The sequence below is a fragment of the Delphinus delphis genome, chromosome 10 (assembly GCF_949987515.2).
Source record: "Delphinus delphis chromosome 10, mDelDel1.2, whole genome shotgun sequence".
Taxonomy (NCBI): Eukaryota; Metazoa; Chordata; class Mammalia; order Artiodactyla; family Delphinidae; genus Delphinus; species Delphinus delphis.
This window is the reverse complement of record NC_082692.2, coordinates 55,562,224-55,580,834: the sequence shown is the minus strand read 5'-3', so window position 1 is coordinate 55,580,834 and position 18,611 is coordinate 55,562,224. Positions and strand designations below refer to the sequence as shown.

Sequence of the window (18,611 nt, the reverse complement as noted above, 5' to 3'; positions counted from 1 at the left end):
TGAAAAGAATGAGACTCTCAGCTCACAGGTAACCTTTTCATGGAGTTTGGAAAGTTAGACAATACTTTAGAATGTTTAATCTACATGATTTAGTTCAGAAATTGCCCATGTTCCTGCTCCAGGTTCACAGAATCAGAAATGTTATTGCTCTACACAGCAACTGTTGAGAACAGCCAGGTTAATGATAATAATCATCACTAAAGCCAAAGAAAAGAAATGTTCATCTCAGACACCTGCTATCATTAAGATTTTTTTTAATGAATTTCTTTCTTTTTTGGAAGGAGTCAAAAGAAAGTTACATGAGCCCCACTCTCAAAATAACTTTTTAAAATCAAAGATAAACTAAATTCTCTAGTAGTAAGATATTCTGCATTAGAACAAACTTTAAAAGAAATCCCATTTTCTTCACATCTCCCTTCTAGAATATGTAACTCAACATGTCTTTCAAAATTACTTACTCCATAATCTTTTACTATAAAATCAGTCTTTTTTCCCGAAGTTTTCTCTTCAGTGCCATTAGTTTTTTAAATGAGTAATAATGGAATCTTACATGACTGGTATATATATACATGTATTGCTTTCATTTTAAACTTTTTCCAAGAAACCATCAACAAACCTGGATTTACCATAGACATTGTATCAATGTTCAGACATCACTGTTTCAATGTGAAGTCAAATGCTAATAATACTGATTGACTGACATCTTGAAATGACTTGCTATTTCTTTTAAATAACATTAATAACGGACCTGAGGAGTTGTGGGTTCACTTCCATTAACACTGTCGGGAGATTTCATAGCTTGGATAGATGCATTCTAAGAAAAAGAAAGAAACATTGTAAAGAAAGGATCAGAAAACTAAAATTTTAAAACTGTTAAGAACAAAGAAAGGCCAAGTACCAAAACCTATTAGATACATTTATCTGTTAAACAAAATTAGTAATTGTTCACTTATTAGAATTTTTCATGCAAGGCAAAACTAGTATGGTAAGTATTTTAGAAAATTCATTTTGCTATAATATCTGTAACCAAATAGCAAAGATTAGTATGCAGCCAAATTTATTTCAAGCTAATCACATATCTCTCCCCATTACAATCTCCCCAGCTTTAACCTCAATATGAAGTTAACATCAGGGATTCAATTAGCAAAACTCATTCAAGTAGAAAACTATCCAGAAAAAGTAACGTCAATTGTTCCTTACAGTAAAATAATATTTAAAGTTATTTGGGCTAAGCTCTGAAAAATATCTTGGCAACAAGAAATGGAAATGCCTCATTCATTTGAAGCCAGCAGTCTAAATGAAATTGTTATGACAATTTTCAGAAAAACTTATAATTAAAAATAATTTCTTCTACATATGAAAGCTTTTTGTTTTCTTTTGTTGGTATGACAAATGCTCCAAGTTACACAACATTCTACTGACTATATCATACCGGCATGAGTTCCATAATGGATGATATTCTTCGAGATTCAAAATTCTACATTGCATTCATAATATACTAAGTGTCTAACTAAAATTAAAGCTATAGAAGCAGCTCATGATAAAATAACTTCCATGTTTTAAACAAAAGCATTCAACGAAATACTAGCCACTATGTTTCAGTAACTTGAAAGTACATTTCCCCTGCAACTCTAGGGCTAACCAAGAAAGGGTCAAATGTATGACTCTTCTTATTCTTAAATACAAGTGGAGAAGGCACTCAGCTTTGCAAAAGTGTTCTCAAATTTTTGAACTCTCATTAGGTATTTGATACTAAGAAATAATTTTAGGTGTGATAAATGTATTGTGGTTATATATTTTTAGTCTTTATCTTTTAGAAATATATACCAAAATACTTAGATATCTGAAATTTGCTTCAAATAATCCCACAGGAATGGGCAGAGGGTATCTGCATGTGTGGGGAGGGTGGGAGTGGTGTGGTTAGGGAGGTATGGGGGGATGGTAATAAGATGGCCATGACTTATTAATTGTTGACACTGGATAATGGATACTGGGGAAGGGGAAGAAATCTTATGTGACTCATTACTATTTTCACTCTTGCAATACATTTGAATTTTTTCCTCATAAAAGTTTAAATACCTTCTCCCTCTGACATAAAGAGTTATCAAATTTTATCAGTCCAAGACACTTCCTTAAAGTTAAATAGGGGAGAACGGTTGGGGAAACATAGGAATTAACTTTTATCTTCCTGTTCTCTGCCATTTCAAAGAATTAGAAGTCGTATACATGGCATATTATTTGTGTAGCATCATAATTAATGCTTTCCAGCCCTAAAAATATCCTACACTACACACTATAAAATAAAAAAACATACTTCAGAGAAATCAGCAAGTCTCTCTGCCACGCAGTATACCGAAAAGTAAGTTACTGTTAAATTATGGAGAAAGCAAATGAAAGGGCTCCATAAAATATTTAGGTTAGGAAGAAGAGTGGCAAGAAAGTCCATATTCTATTTTAAGTAAATTACTTGACACATGATTGTGGTCCATACAAAAAAAGCTATTCTACAATTGTCTGAAATATCACCCTACCAAACAAACAGCATAACATCTTAAAACTTTTCATCTCTGCATCTATATTTCAATTTACTTGTTATACTATATACCTAAATAAATGCAAGACAGCTAAGGAAAGTATTGGCCTCTGTTACCATGTAAATCTAAGTTAAGAATCTCTAGAAACAAAATTATAGATTTTATCACTACCTGTAATGCCTTCTCCATTTCCGCCCAGCAATTCTTATTTGTCTTTCAACTTTCAAATGCCCCTTATTTTGTGAAGCTTCATATGGCTGGCCAGAGGGGCTAACACATTTCCTATGCCTGTATTTTCTTCTATGAAGACTTAATTCCTTCGCATTGTTAAGTGTATTCTGACATCTTTGTCTCCATACTAAACTATAAACGCTCGGAGGGCAGGAACCCTACATTTTGCCTGACTGTAGTAGAGGCTCAGTAATTGCTTGTTAAATCTTTATACAGTTACTTCCTTCAGTGTAAGGAGACTTCTGAAGGTCTCCCCCAAGAAAGAAGCCTAAAGAACTAGCTCAACACATGTCACTACTCAGTCACCAACACTTTCCCCTGGAGGCAATTCTTAGATAACAGGAAAACGTTTCTAAAGTGCATTTAACTTAAAAGCACACACAGGTTCCCTGCCAGATTTGTCTTCAATTATGGTGTTTTGTGTATGTGTGTTTTGTTTTTTTGTTTTTTGTTTGTTTGTTTTTAATTTTAGGCCACACTGCGTGGCTCACGTGATCTTAGTTCCCCGACCAGGGACCGAACCCCGTGCCCACAGCAGTGAAAGCGCTGAGTCCTAACCACTGGACCGCCAGGGAATTCCCTTCAATTACGTTTTGTTCAGTCTTTCAACAACTACTTTTGACTACCGAGCACTAAGGATACAGCAACTTTTACAATTTGGGGTAAAGAGAGGCATTTTTCCAAAAACTGAATTAAGGAAAAGTCAGCAATTGGTGAAATAAAATAATGAATTAGACGCTCACTAAATTTTTATTCTACTATAGGTTACGCTATGGTTTTATGTGAGGAGAAATAAGTTTTTATCTGAACAAAACAAAATTTAAATAAGATTAATGCAGACTTTCAGCCTACTTAAATTATTTTAAATAGTTCTAAAGCCTCCATTCTAAAATTATTAGCATTTGTCACAGTAGGATAGGCACTCAATATAAATCATTTTATGTTCTAACGGAAGTGAGCCTGAGAGAAGCTCTTTTTTGTTGTGGTTTTTTAAGGCTCTATTACTACTACATGAAGTGTAATATCCTTTTATGTTTTTAAAATAAGTTGGTAAGTTATCTCTAACTGGGACTCCTGTCTCCCTCTCAAACCAGTATTGAAAACAGTGAGGTGTTAGAGACCACTATACCTGAGAGCCAAGCTAAGGCATTATGAGAACTCTGAGCTGCTTCCTTTTCTAAAACCAAGTTTAGAATGTAATATAAGACTGATACTGGCCATATGCAGACCAAGTCTTTACTGGCTGCATGGATAAATACAGAAGTGTTCTAACTTCATTACTAGCCACTTAATAAATTAAACCAATTCTCACTGTTTAAAAAAACCCCAATCCCATTTCAGTCGGTGTCCATTCTAACAACAAAAGCATCCTTACTAGGCAATCAAACATCCCTAAGTTTTAATTTGCTAAATTAAGAACTCAGATACTTTATGAAGTAAGTCTACTTTCCCCAAGTGAAATTATCTATATATACAAGATTCAAAATTGTATGAATTCACTCAGTTGAAAAACAAACAGGTAACTATTTCCTTTCAAATGTTTAATACACAGAAAACTGGTACTCTCCCCAAATAAGATGCAATTACTTGTTCAGTAGACTCCACCTGCCTACTCAATGTTGTTTAATTATGGATTTACATAAAATGCATTTTTCTTTCCTAAAAATGTGAGTCAAGTCTCAAAATATTCTTGGCCTCCTACCAACAGAGATTCCTAGCAATGCATACCTCTTTTAGTTAATGAGCAAACATTCCCTAGGGAGAAAACTTAAGCGTTTAGACCAAGTGAAAGTATTCTTCACTACATTAAGGAAAACAGTGTTATTTTGTTGCTGTTAAAAAGCTAGCAAAAAACACACCAGCCATCAGAATTCAGCAATTTACTCTCTGATTTTTTTAGAGGGAGGTTAGCAACAGGGCACTGAAGATGCTTTGAGAGATGGTAAGTGACAAGCAACGTGAGATGTGCTTCTAGAATTACCAAATTACTTTGCTTCCCCACAAAGGGAATGCAGAAAGCGGTGGAAGGACTCACCACACAGTCAGTCTGGGTTTTAGGCTGCTTGGAGGAATCCAAAGCAAAGATAGTATACTCAGAGAGAAAAGCAGGCTCTGCTATCATCCCGGCTAGGAGCTGTCTCATTCAGTGTAATGAGCAGAGGTATAAAAATAAAACAAAGGATGAAAGACAAATCATAAGGGAATGTTGCAAAGTGTTCTCACCGCACAGCACACACAACGCTATAATGGCCTTGTGCTACCACCACTGCTGCCACCCATCACTCCACCCATAGAAATAGTAAGTTGCTGGGAAAGGTCAGGAAGGGAGATGAGGTGAGCTGTTTTGGATCTCAAAACTCAACTTTAAACAACTTGCTTATTGGCATACAAATGATATATGCAACAGGCACCACAGCACACAGCACATCTGGCAATTCAGTATGAGAGCCTATACCAGTAAGAACAATACATGGTAAAGAACACAAAGCCTTAGTATAACAAATATTGAGCCACTCATTTTTATATATTCAAAAAGACAGCATGGAAATTTATGGGGAGTATAAACACATAAAACTTTAAATAATCATTTATTTCTACTTATATACAAATACAGTTTTCTCCAATACACACAGAAGAAACTTTTGAAACAAATTTATAATAAGTTTTAAGGATAAATTCTATTATACTAGGTCTTTTGATATATATTCTCTTCTGAGCTTCAATTTTCTTTCAGAAACTGTATACTATACACCAAAATACTAGCTATCATGAATTAGATGTATAAGAAATTATAATTAAAATGAACTTTTTCATGGTGGGGGTTACACAAACATACATATGTAATAAAACTGCATAAAACTACACACACACACACACACACACACACACACATAAAACAGGTGAAATTTGAATAAGCTCTGTGGATGTCACAGAGGTTACCAATGTCAATTTCCTTGTTTTGATAGGGTACTACAGTTATATAAGATGTTACCTTTGGGAGAAACCGGATAAGGGGTACACAGAGCCTCCCTAAAAAGAAATTTTTTAACCTCCCATGAATCTGATTATTTCAAAATAAAAACTTTAAAAAACAAAAGTTTTGAAACATTAACTTAGCAGTTAATGTATGTTATTATATAATATATAATGAAGAATTATGTCATAAAATAAATGTCTGCAAAAGTTTAAAAACTTACACTTTTCATCTCAGTGCTCTAGAGTTATGGATGACTAGAGCCGTCACTAACTCTTCATCTGGTCCTACATTAGAGGTCACCTTACAGATGAGACAAATTTTTTTTTAAAGTCTTTTTTGGTTATGTTAATAACTGGTACTCTTTGGGTAGGATTCAAGAATTGATCTTACACTAAACCCTAAAATTTAGTGCAGTAGTATACTAAAATACACTAGATGCCTGTTTGGCTCTAGGGTATCATATAGTTTCCACTCCTGCTGAAAATCTTACTCTCCCAGAAACTCAGAAAGGTCATCTTTTGAGTGGATGTTATCTTAAGTTAAATGCTATACAAATTCACTCTTCTTAGGCTTCCAAAGTTAATTTTTGAAATGAAGTCACTCTTCATATCACATAAGAAAATAATTTAAAATTTCACAGTTAAAAGTAGATTTGGGGCTTCCCTCATGGCGCAGTGGTTAAGAATCTGCCTGTCAATGCAGGGGACACGGGTTCGAGCCCTGGTCCAGGAAGATCCTACGTGCCACGGAGCAACTAAGCCTGTGTGCCACAATTACTGAGCCTGCGCTCTAGAGCTTGCGAGTCAAAACTACTGAGCCCAAGCGCCACGTTACTGAAGCCCGCATGCCTAGAGCCCATGCTCCACAACAAGAGAAACCACCACAATGAGGAGCCCGCACACTGCAACGAAGAGTAGCCCCCACTCACCGCAACTAGAGAAAGCCTGCGCGCAGCAACGAAGACCCAACACAGCCAAAAATAAAAATAAATTAAATAAATAAATCTATTTTTTTAAAAAAAAGTAGATTTGGAATTTTAAGAGAAAAACACAAAAGCTGTATAGAAACCAGTACAGAAACACATGCTGACCAAACATTTCAAAAGAAAGTGCTACCAAACAACGATTTACATTCCATGCCATAGCCCAAGTAAAAAAGCAAAGTATGTCCAAATTAGTTTCCGTTGACAGCTATTTCAAAGCCTAAGGAGGCTTCCTCCCCACTTGTGGTCCTTGTCATTTGCTTCTTATGCCTATCAAAGTCTCCCAAGATTCAGTTCTCAAATATCCTCAATAAGTCTGTCTCAACTCTTTCAAACTGTTGAAATTCTAATTCAAATCTGCTAAGAATTTAATTCGCCTCTTCTGTGTGGTCCCATCAGTTGAACTAACACTGACTAAAGTTTTATGTATCTCAACATTCATGACGACTACCTAAAACTCCGATCAGATATGTGTTGAAAGCTTTCAATCTATCCTCCATGTCTCTTACTCTTAGATAATTATCTATCTCTATCTCTGTGTTTTTGGTGGGATTACTCAGTGTTCTTTTCAAACTCCCTAATTTTCCCTTGAACTGGGACCAGTCTGAGTTTTATTCTGATTTACATTCTTATATCATTTTTTTTTATTTCCAGGATTTCTAATAGGTTCTTTTTCATATCTACCTAGTCTATTTTTTGGCCTCTTTTTTCCCCACAATTCTCTGTTCTTTTTAAGAAAACTATTACTTCATTTATCCTACTGAAAATACTTGTTTCAAAGTCTTATCCAGACTGCCCTTTTAATTATTCTAATTTCACCTGGAATAAATTGATATCCCAATTCCTATTTTTACTGCCTGTCTTCTTAGCATTTATTTTAGCATTTTCATTTACAGGCTTATTTTGAGGAAGGTATTTTCCTTCTCCTTCCTCCTGTGCTCATCCCTCCTTATCCAGTCAATCTGATTCCCTGGGCCCCAGTTTGGGTTTCCTGCCCTATCACAACACAGAGGTTATCACAGATTCAGTCACTAAGCTGATGCGAGGTTTGGTTCAGTTGTTGGTCATGAAGCCTCCCTAGAGACAGCAGCTTCTCACAATGGGCCACAGAGAGCTCTATGCATCAGCTGGGAAACGCTTTTTTCAACCTCCTTTCACCAGTGCCATGAGCCCCACTTTAGCCTCTGGCTTGCAGCACTCAATCAAACTCTGGCAGCACAGAACCCTCCCAGTCCTTCTCAACCAGAGTTCAAAGAGAAAATTAAGTCTAAAGCCAGCAGAAAGGCATCTGCTACCTAGCATCCACTGTATGTAATGAATTAATATGTCTCCTATGTACTAATGTACCTCCTATTAGGAGAGGGACCCTAAAAAGTTTAGTATCTTTTAGTATCTCTGCCTTGAAGAGAAGAGGTCCTGTTTCTATCTTCACAGACACTGTTATATATAGCTATTAGTAGCAACACCTACTTTTTTGAGTCAAATTCACTTCCTTATTATTTGCAATAATGTATACCTTAAGAAGTACACAATATACTCAGTAGAAGATACAAGAAAAAAACTGCCTATAGTAGCAGCAGGTGAGAAAATATGCAGTACAGACTGTGGTTAAATCATTTTGACCAAATCGAAGGTCATGAATTAAGGCCCTATTTTGTCTATATGGATATTTCCACTATACATAAAGTTAAAGACATACAAAGCCATTAAACAAAAAAGACAGCAAAAAAGGACTGATGAGCACTGAAAAGACCAAGGCTATATAAAGATGGCAAAAAACAGATATCAGGCCAGAAAACCAGGAAAGTAACAAAACAGATTCAAGTAATTTCTGCTAAGTCCCAGGGCATCTGGGACTTGAGAAAAATAAGTCATCAAAGATCAGCATGCCACTCCAATCCTGAGAATGCTCACTACACTCATCAAGAAAGTGGAATCAAACACTGGTTCATATTTTGTTTGACAGAGTAAAATAAAAAGAAAGAAGATTCATATTATATTACTAATATCAGGAATAAAAGAGGAAAAATTACTACTGCATTTACAGAAATAAAAAGGATTATAAGGAAATGCTACAAACAACTGTATGCCAACAAACTGGACAACATGGATGACACAGACAAATTCCTAGACAGACACATATTACCAAAACTGATGCAGGGAGGAACAGAAAATATCAACAGAACTATAAAAAATGAAGAGATTGATGAGGGTATTGAGGCTGTGCCTAGGATCCCCAGGAAAGAGTACCAGGTCAACTGGACAGATCAGCCATCTGTGCAGGATGAAACAGCGCCACAGAGCCGCAGACCTCAGGGTCAGTGCACATCACCCTACTCTCCTTTGCCTTTAACGTCTACAATCATATAGATGATTTTTTACAGCCCTATAAGGAAGCCTGAGACACTGCAATCAAAGACAGACTTATTTAGATTTACATATAATATTTACTAATATGGGAAAATAGACATTAGGATTTTCAGCAATAGCTGAAAAAAGGTAAAACATTTAATTGATGGAAATATCAACTTAATGAAACCATTCTACTTCCCAAGCATTCTAGATTACATAGACTTTACTGTACCTACTGGAGAGATGGGACAAATATTTATAATTTGAATTAAACTTCCACATTTTGCTAAAAATAAACTTAAAACTAAAAGTGAGGATCCCATCACTGACAGAGTATCTTCCATCTTAGAGGTTTAACAAGATGAAAAACCTGGGGCTGGGGGTGGGGGGGGTACGGCATGGTGACTAACAATTTTTTTCTTTTTGCAACAGGAAAAAGAAATTATATTTTCATTGACTTGTTTTGTAAATCTGGATTTTTACATTAGGTTAAGATGATACATCTGTATTTACCATTTACCTTAAGGTGGATTATGGTACAAGATGGATCTGTCTTAGACTTTATCCATCAAGCTTTAAATTTTTTTTTTAACATCTTTATTGGAGTATAATTGCTTTACAATGGTGTGTCAGTTTCTGCTGTATAACTAGGTGAATCAGCTATACATATACATATATCCCCATATCTCCTCCCTCTTGCATCTCCCTCCCACCATCCCTATCCTACCCCTCTTGGTGGTGCACACAAAGCACTGAGCTGATCTCCCTGTGCTATGCGGCTGCTTCCCACTAGCTATCTATTTTACATTTGGTAGTGTATATAAGTCCATGCCACTCTCACTTTGTCCCAGCTTACCCTTCCCCCTCCTCATGTCCTCAGGTCCATTCTCTGTAACAAGATAATTTTATGTAATGTCCTTTATAAGTTAATCATGAAATTTCAAAGTCCTTTATTTATTGTAAAATAAGTTGAACTAAAGTTTACATTTCACTTTGTGGTCAAAAACATCTTTTAGAGTTGTTAGAAAATGCTTAAAAAGCAAGGAGACGGGGCTTCCCTGGTGGCGCAGTGGTTGAGAATCTGCCTGCCAATGCAGGGGACACAGTTCGAGCCCTGGTCTGGGAGGGTCCCATGTGCCGCGGAGCAACTGAGCCCATGAGCCACAACTACTGAGCCTGCACGTCTGGAGCCTGTGCTCCGCAGCAAGAGAGGCCGCGATAGTGAGAGGCCCCCGCTTGCCGCTGCTGGGGAAAGCCCTCACACAGAAACGAAGACCCAGCACAGCCATAAATTAATTAATTAATTAAAAAAAAAAAGCAAGGAGACGAAGTGATGATACTGCTTTGGCTTTCAATCAGAAACCATTCCTTAAACTATACCTATAAGCACAGGACCTTTAGTATTGAAATTTGGGAAGAAATAAAAACTAACCGTTAGCTTACTTAGCCTGCTGTAAAAGAATGCTCAAACCACCCCTTTCAGAAAGGATTATTTTGTAAAGATATATTCAATTTTAATGTTTTAAAGCATCCTAGATAAATCCTTTTTAAAAAGCAATAGTAGCAATCAACAAGTTGTTTTCAAGGTTTCTACTATATTATATGTAAACCAATATACCATAATATTAACCAATATAGTAAGTGTAGGAATGATGCCATTAACACTGACTGCAAAAAGTGTTTTCACTACTCAGTACTGCAGCTTTCATTCCAACTGGTTACACATATAAACTAAGTTCCACAACATTAAACTTGAAATCATAAAGTTAAAGAATTGCAATACTGCAAATAATGCATAAGAAAATAAGATCTCAAAGAAAGTATGCATATACTTTATACTCTTAAGTACTTTGTCAGATCATTTAAATACATAAACCAAGGACACAGTATATATGCCATTAACTTTGAATGCAAAAACTATGAAGTTTTTAAGTTTATTTTGCCATCAACATCTATTAAATAAAGGTTTTTTAAAATTATGTTTTAAAATAACATCAAGGCAGTTTGGAAAAATCTTTCAAATTTTTTAATTTGCATACACCCTACGACCCAGCAATCCCACTCTTAGAAATCTATCCTAAAGAATAACAGCATTGAAGACCAAAAGACAACCCTCAGAATGGGAGAAAATATTTGCAAATGAAGCAACTGACAAAGGATTAATTTCCAAAATTTACAAGCAGCTCATGCAGCTCAATAACAAAAAAACAAACAACCCAATCCAAAATGGGCAGAAGACCTAAATAGACATTTCTCCAAAGAAGATATACAGACTGCCAACAAACACATGAAAGAATGCTCAACATCATTAATCATTAGAGAAATGCAAATCAAAACTACAATGAGATATCATCTCACACCACTCAGAATGGCCATCATCAAAAAATCTAGAAACAATAAATGCTGGAGAGGGTGTGGAGAAAAGGGACTCTTGCACTGCTGGTGGGAATGTGAATTGGTTCAGCCACTATGGAGAACAGAATGGAGGTTCCTTAAAAAACTACAAATAGAACTACCATATGACCCAGCAATCCCACTACTGGGCATATACCCTGAGAAAACCAAAATTCAAAAGGAGTCATGTACCAAAATATTCATTGCAGCTCTATTTACAATAGCCCGGAGATGGAAACAACCTAAGTGCCCATCATCGGATGAATGGATAGAGAAGATGTGGCACATATATACAATGGAATATTACTCAGCCATAAAAAGAAATGAAATTGAGCTATTTGTAATGAGGTAGATAGACCTAGAGTCTGTCATACAGAGTGAAGTAAGTCAGAAAGAGAAAGACAAATACCGTATGCTAACACATATATATGGAATTTAAGAAAAAAAAACTGTCATGAAGAACCTAGGAGTAAGACAGGAATAAAGACACAGACCTACTGGAGAACGGACTTGACGATATGGGGAGGGGGAAGGGTGAGCTGTGATAGGGCGAGAGAGAGGCATGGACATATATACACTAACAAACGTAAAGTAGATAGCTAGTGGGAAGCAGCCGCATGGCACAGGGGTATCGGCTCGGTGCTTTGTGACCGCCTGGAGGGGTGGGATAGGGAGGGTGGGAGGGAGGGAGACGCAAGAGGGAGGAGATATGGGAACATATGTATATGTATAACTGATTCACTTTGTTATAAAGCAGAAACTAACACACCATTGTAAAGCAATTATACCCCAATAAAGATGTTAAAAAAAAAAGAATAAAATTACAAAAAGTGACATTAGCAACCATTCTAGAAGAAGCACACAGCCTCTATAGAAATACAAGTAAATTCGCTCTTTTTCCTTAAAGGAGCATTCAAGTGCATTTTGTTCATTTTTACAGTAATGAAAGAGAGTGCCCTTCAGTCAATTTTCAGGACCTGGTACAAATTATTATATTTTCTCCCTTTAAATGTCAAGGGCAAAAAGTGGAGGGCTCCCCAGCCACCCAGAGCCAAGCGCCTGGGCCAGCAGTGGGAGCTGAAGGATCCCCTGTGCTCAGAACACAGGGGCACCCCGCGAGGCCCCGGGTCCGCGAGGCCCCAGGTGGGTCCGCGAGGCCCCGAGTGAGTCCTTGAGGCCCCGGTCTGGCGCGCGCAGGACCTAGTGCCCAGAGGTTCCGACACCCCACGAACTGTCCCACATCCCGATGCCAACGGTCGCCTCAGCGCCGTAAGCTTCGCGTCTACAGACTTCGGGGCCGCCCAGAAGCCAAAGCCCGTCGAAGGTCCGACCCCGCTGACCCGCGAGCATGGGCAGCTACCTGAGCATGTACCTGGGCACGGCCAAGGCCGTGCAGCCAGCCCACGCCCAGAAGCGCTGGTCCCCATGGTCCCCATGGACCGGGCCTGCCCGCGGCACTTGCCTCCCGATGGGACGGGACAGGCGCCCAATCCTGTGCTACTGCCGCCGCCGCTAGGATCACGAGCTCTGGTTCCGCAGCAGGCGGCCGCTCCCCGCCGCCCTGCGCAGCTGGAAGTACGACCCGGTCCGTGGGTCCTCGGTGCCCCAGGGCTGGAGGCCCCTTCCCAGCGGGCCGCCCCTCCGCACCTCCTCGGGGCTGGGGTTTTCCGGCCATGGCAACGGTTTCACGATGAGGTCCCAGTGGAACGCCCACCTCTCCTGCCACATGCAGAGCCTGGTGGACATCCGTACCGCCCCCGCTGAAAGCCTAAGCAGCTTGTCCACCTGTCCGTCCAGCCAGGAATCCCTGGACCCCTGTGCCAAGGAGACTGCGCTGAGGGCCCTCAGCCGATGCGAGGAAGGACAAAGGCGGCTCGACGGGCCTCTCAGGTCTGAGAGCCCCGAGCCCAGGCTGTCGGCCTTCCGGCCAGTGATGAGGAATGGAGTGGTCCCTGTCTTTGTGCCCAGGCCGGGGCCTCTGAGAAGAAGCATCTGCTCCGGGTGCAAGCGCCTCCGAGAAGAGGACACTGAGCCCCGGCCTGACCAGCAGCCCTGTCTGAGCCTTCCCTGTCTGCCGCCCACCCTGCTGTGAGGCCCCCCCACCCCCCACCCGCCCAGGGCACAGTCACAGAGCCTCGCTGGAGAGATGGGGGCGGATCAGCACTCCCAGGCCTGGGCCTCCTGCAGCCTGACGTCCCCCTTGAGTCCTGAGAGCCAAGGCCACCTCCTCCTGACATTCAAACCCACATTTCTTTTACCCAGCTGACCCCTGCCCTACCCCTGCCTGAGTCACTGGCACGGACCGCCAGGCCAGCTCCCTCCACTCCAGCCAGGAGCTGCCAAGCCCCAGAGCCACCTCTCCTACCTGCAGAGCCCGCCCTGAGGAAGCACCGCTGACATCCAGGCCTGCACTCCCTCCTGCCCACCCACCCTTGCTGCCTTTGCCCCTGAGAAGACCCTTCTCAGAGGACCCTTCTCAGGAAGGCGTGCTTCTCCCCTATTGCCCACTTCATACAGTTTAAAGGTTGTTCTTATTTTAAATAATACTAAAATAGCTTCATTATCCTAAAAAAAAAAAAAAAGTTTCTCAGAATACTACTTTCCATCCAAATCACTGTTCAAGAATACATGTTTTTTAATACTTAAAAAAAAAAAGAATAACAGCACTGTAACTTATGCATTATGTAAAATGCTCAGTCCAGTACTACTTTTAATATTGAAAAGATTATAAAATTTGACTCATAATATTGAGACTTTTCCCTAACTAATCTATAGAGTCAATGCAATCCCAATAAAAATCTCTACAGGTTTCTTTGTTGTCAGTGCTATATTTTATTTTGTTTTGAGTTTGTTTTGTAAGACTTGAAAATCTGATTGTAAAATTTATGTGGAATTATATGGAAAGGTACAAGAATTACTAAGACATTCAAGAAGAACAAGGTAGGAGTGCTATGGACTGCATATGTCCCCCAAAATTCATATACTGAAGCCCTAACCCCCAAGGATATTTAGTGATGGTATTTGGAGGCAGAGCCTTTGGGAGGTAATTAGAGTTAAATGAGGTAATGAGGGCAGGGCCCTCATGATGGGATTACTGTCCTTATAAAAGAAAAAGATACAAGAGAGCTGCCTCCCCACTCCTCCATCTCTCCCTAAGTGCATGCAACAAAGAAAGGCCATGCTAGGACACCATGAGATGACAGCTGTGTGCAAATCAAGAAGAGGGCCCTCACCAGATACTGAATCTGTTGGCATCTTGATCCTGGACTGCCCAGCCTCCAGAACTCTTGAGAAGTAAATGTCTGTTGCTTAAGCCACCCAGTCTATGGAATTCTGGTTTTAAAACTAAGACAGGGAAGACCTGCTCTAATAAGGGCAAGATTTAACATAAAACTATAGTTATGAAGACAGTGTGGGATCAGATCAAAGCCAAAGCAAATGACAGAACAGAAACAAGAGTCCAGAAATCCACTCAATGGACACTTAGTTTCTGAAAAAAAGGTAGCACAGTACAGCAGTATGGAAAGAATGGAACAACTGGATAGCTATGTGGGGAGGGGGGCGGTGGTGAAACTTGATCCCTACCTCACACCATACTGAAAAAAATCTTTTCCAAATGGAGTATAGATCCAAATGTGAAAGGTAAAACAGGATAATAATGGGAAATACTCTGAAGGGCAAGAAAAGAATACTAAAAAATGAAAAACACTAGCCATAAAATAAAATATTGATAAACTGGAATGCATTAAAACTAAGAACTTCTGTTCAAAAGACACCATTAAGAGAGTAAAAGGCAAGCCACGGAGTGGAAGCAGATATTTGCAAGGCATGTATCCAATAAAAAACTCCTATCCACACTATATAAAAAAGGACTCCTACAAATCAATAAGACAAAGATAAACCAATAGAAAAATGAGCAAGAGACTTAAGTAAGCACTTCGCAAAATAAGTTATCAGTACACAGATGAAAAATGATCAATCTTATTAGTCATCAGCGAAACGCAAATTAAAACTACAATAAGAGAACATTACACACCCACCAGAATGGCTGAAATTAAAGACTAGCAAGGATATAGAGCAACAAGAACTTGGGAAGGTAAAATTGGGAAGGTGGGAAGGTAAAATTCTACAACTATTCTGAAAAACAATGGGCATTACTTTCAATGGTAAAACTATGTATACCCTTTAACCCAGTGATTCTACTCCTAAGTACATAGCAAAAGAAATGCTGGTACATGTGTAGCAAAAGAAATATACAAGAATGTTCACAGCAGCATAATTCATAATAGCCAAAAATTAGACAGCCCAAAGGTTTAACTATAAGGTTTACAACAGAAAGCATACTTAAGTGGTACTATAAAAATTTAAAAAGTTAAAAAAAAGAAGGAAGCAAATATCAAGAAGTCAGGATGATGGTGCTCTTCTGTGGGGAAGGGAAGTAGCACTCTAGTGCTGGCAGTGTTCCTTTTCTTGACCTGGGTGGTGGTCACACAGGGATTCACTTCATAATAATTCACTGATTTATGCATGTATTTTTTATCCTTTTTTCTCTTACCCTCTTTTTACCCTTATTTGTGTACTTATGTTTTACTTGCATGACTCTTATAATCCTTCACAGAAAGAAAAAAAGTTGGAAAAAAAATCTAATCTGAGTTATAGTGCCAGCTCCAAGTCACATGAAATTAGGAGTTACTTCACAGTTTCCAATCACTAGCTTGAAAATATAGGACTTCTCCCCACATAATGCTATGCTGAACAAATTGTTATCAAATCATTCTGAAAATTTCAAATATTAAAGGCAAAGTATATTATCCTCTCAAATTAAGATATTCAAAGAAAACACACTTTACAAAAGCAACAGTACTATTTGAAAAAAAAATTGTACTAAAAAAAATACCTAGGAATTAAGTAATTTCCCATTTTGTTATCAACAGTAGCATTACATTTTAAATTAATAAGCTTCTTGTAAAAGATTTATTGAAGAAGAAATTCCAAACTTACCTCTCTATTGGGTGTACCTTCATCAAGCTGCTCTGTAAATGAAGACGTCCTGCTCCTGGTTCTCGTTGGCGTTGAAGAATTGGAGGAAGCCTAGATTTAAAAATTATTGCACAAATTAGAAAGACTACATTGATGAGCGCACTATGTACTAAGTAGTCCTTCTCATAGTCCATGCCTAAAGAACCCAGTGAAAGGAAGGAAAAGAGCAAATACATGAAAAACAGAAAAGGATAACTGAAACATAATCAACTAGCAGACCCAGGCTATCTACTGGGTCCTTGGTCTGATTCTGCCACCAACTAGAACTATGATCTTAGCTAAATTAACATTTTGAGGGCTAAAATTAACCTCAAAAATAAGGTCGTGATGATAACATAAGATGATAACATTAGGACTTCCCTGGTGGCGCAGTGGTTAAGAATCCTCCTGCCAATGCAGGGGACACGAGTTCAATCCCTGGTCCAGGAAGATCCCACATGCCGTGGAGCAACTAAGCCTGTACGCCACAACTACTGAGCCTGCGCTCTAGAGCCCACGAGTCACAACTACTGAGCCTGCGTGCCACAACTACTGAAGCCCGCACACCCAGAGCCCATGCTCCGCAACAAGAGAAGCCACCGCAATGAGAAGCCCGCATACCACAAAGAAGAGTAGCCCCCGCTCACTGCAACTAGAGAAAGCCCACGTGCAGCAACAAGGACCCAACATAGCCAAAACTAAATAAAATTTTATTTAAAAGAAGATAACATGAAACCAGGTGAACTGAAACCAGGTGAGAAGTATATGAAAACTCTCTGTACTATCTTTGCAACTTTCCTATAAATCAAAATTATTCCAAAGTTAAAAGTTCATTAAAAAATAAGGTTGTCGGGGCTTCCCTGGTGGCGCAGTGGTTGAGAATCCGCCTGCCGATGCAGGGGACACGGGTTCATGCCCCAGTCCGGGAAGATCCCACATGCTGCGGAGCGGCTAGGCCCATGAGCCACAGCCGCTGGGCCTGCGCGTCCGGAGCCTGTGCTCCGCAACAGGAGAGGCCGCAACAGTTAGAGGCCCGCGTACCGCAAAAAAATAAAAAAATAAAAATAAAATAAAATAAAATAAAGTTGTCAATTCAATCTTTAAAGTGCCATCCAGCTCTAATATTCAATATAATGAACTGCACAGGTAAACATCTCTCTAATCAAGTACCTTGCTTTGAGAACACCATGCACACCATAGCCCAATACTGAGATGCCAGTCCATTTGTTCTGTAAAGGAACACATGACTCCTATACAGAAACCCACAAGAGAAAGGGCCCCAAATTTAAACTAGGAGTCTGAGGTGTACTCTAAGGTGAGCTAAAAACAGTCCAAAAAGTATAAAACCAAAACTTCAAGACCCCCCATCACCCATAACAAGACAGATCTTAACTCATCTCCACAAAGAAATGTCTCAATGTCTTACCCTTTTGTAGTCTGTACAGCACTACCTAAAAAGGCATTTAATAAATATTTGTTAAATAAATGATTGAATGAACAAATGCAACCCTAATCTGTCAAGTCAGTACCTACTGCTGTGGCTATGCTAGAACAGAGAGGTCACGAGGAACGTTGCACACACATACACACACTCTACACACACATATACATATTCAGTTTACAATAAGTCTAACCTTTCTAATCAAGACAGATGTTCAATAAATGGTGCTGGGACAAATGGCCATCCATATGGGGGAGCAATATCAATCAGATCCTCACTTCATACTTAAGCTATATTAAAGATTTAAATGATTTTTAATTGAAATATAAGAGAAAATATGAGAGTCTATTTCTATAATCTCTGAATGGGAAAGAGACTTTTATGTCAGAAGCAGAAATCAAAAGGAATAGATTAATGGGGAGGAGGGGAAAACATCAACAAAACATGACAAAGTTTAATAACCTTTTTTTCTAAACAGCTCTTGTAAAATGCTTGTAAGTCAGAACTCAGAAAACTCACCACCCCAGTCTTCTTTTCACCTAGGGCAGGTGACCTGAACTCCACCAATGAACATACCCACAGGAGAGTCTGAGTCATAAGTGGGTAATATGAGAAGACAGACATGCAAAATTAATACAGTTCATCAGCTGGTGAACATGGAGACACGGAGCTTCACGCAGT

At 39.0% G+C, this 18,611-nt stretch overlaps 1 protein-coding gene across 6 annotated transcripts in view; it reads right to left on the bottom strand.

Annotated features, from left to right (window-relative positions):
* GOLGA4 (golgin A4) overlaps positions 1–18,611 on the bottom strand; it is a 105,539-nt gene that overhangs the window by 74,669 nt on the left and 12,259 nt on the right. For 4 of the 6 annotated variants that reach the window (XM_060022164.1, XM_060022165.1, XM_060022163.2 and 1 more), the window contains exons 2-4: positions 16,472–16,561; positions 4,801–4,899; positions 749–814 (exon numbers count right to left, since the gene is read on the bottom strand). In XM_060022164.1, the coding sequence (XP_059878147.1) occupies positions 749–814; positions 4,801–4,899; positions 16,472–16,561 (255 nt within the window). The remainder of the gene's footprint in view (positions 1–748; positions 815–4,800; positions 4,900–16,471; positions 16,562–18,611) is intronic. The other 2 variants (XM_060022166.1, XM_060022167.1) reach the window with 2 other exon arrangements.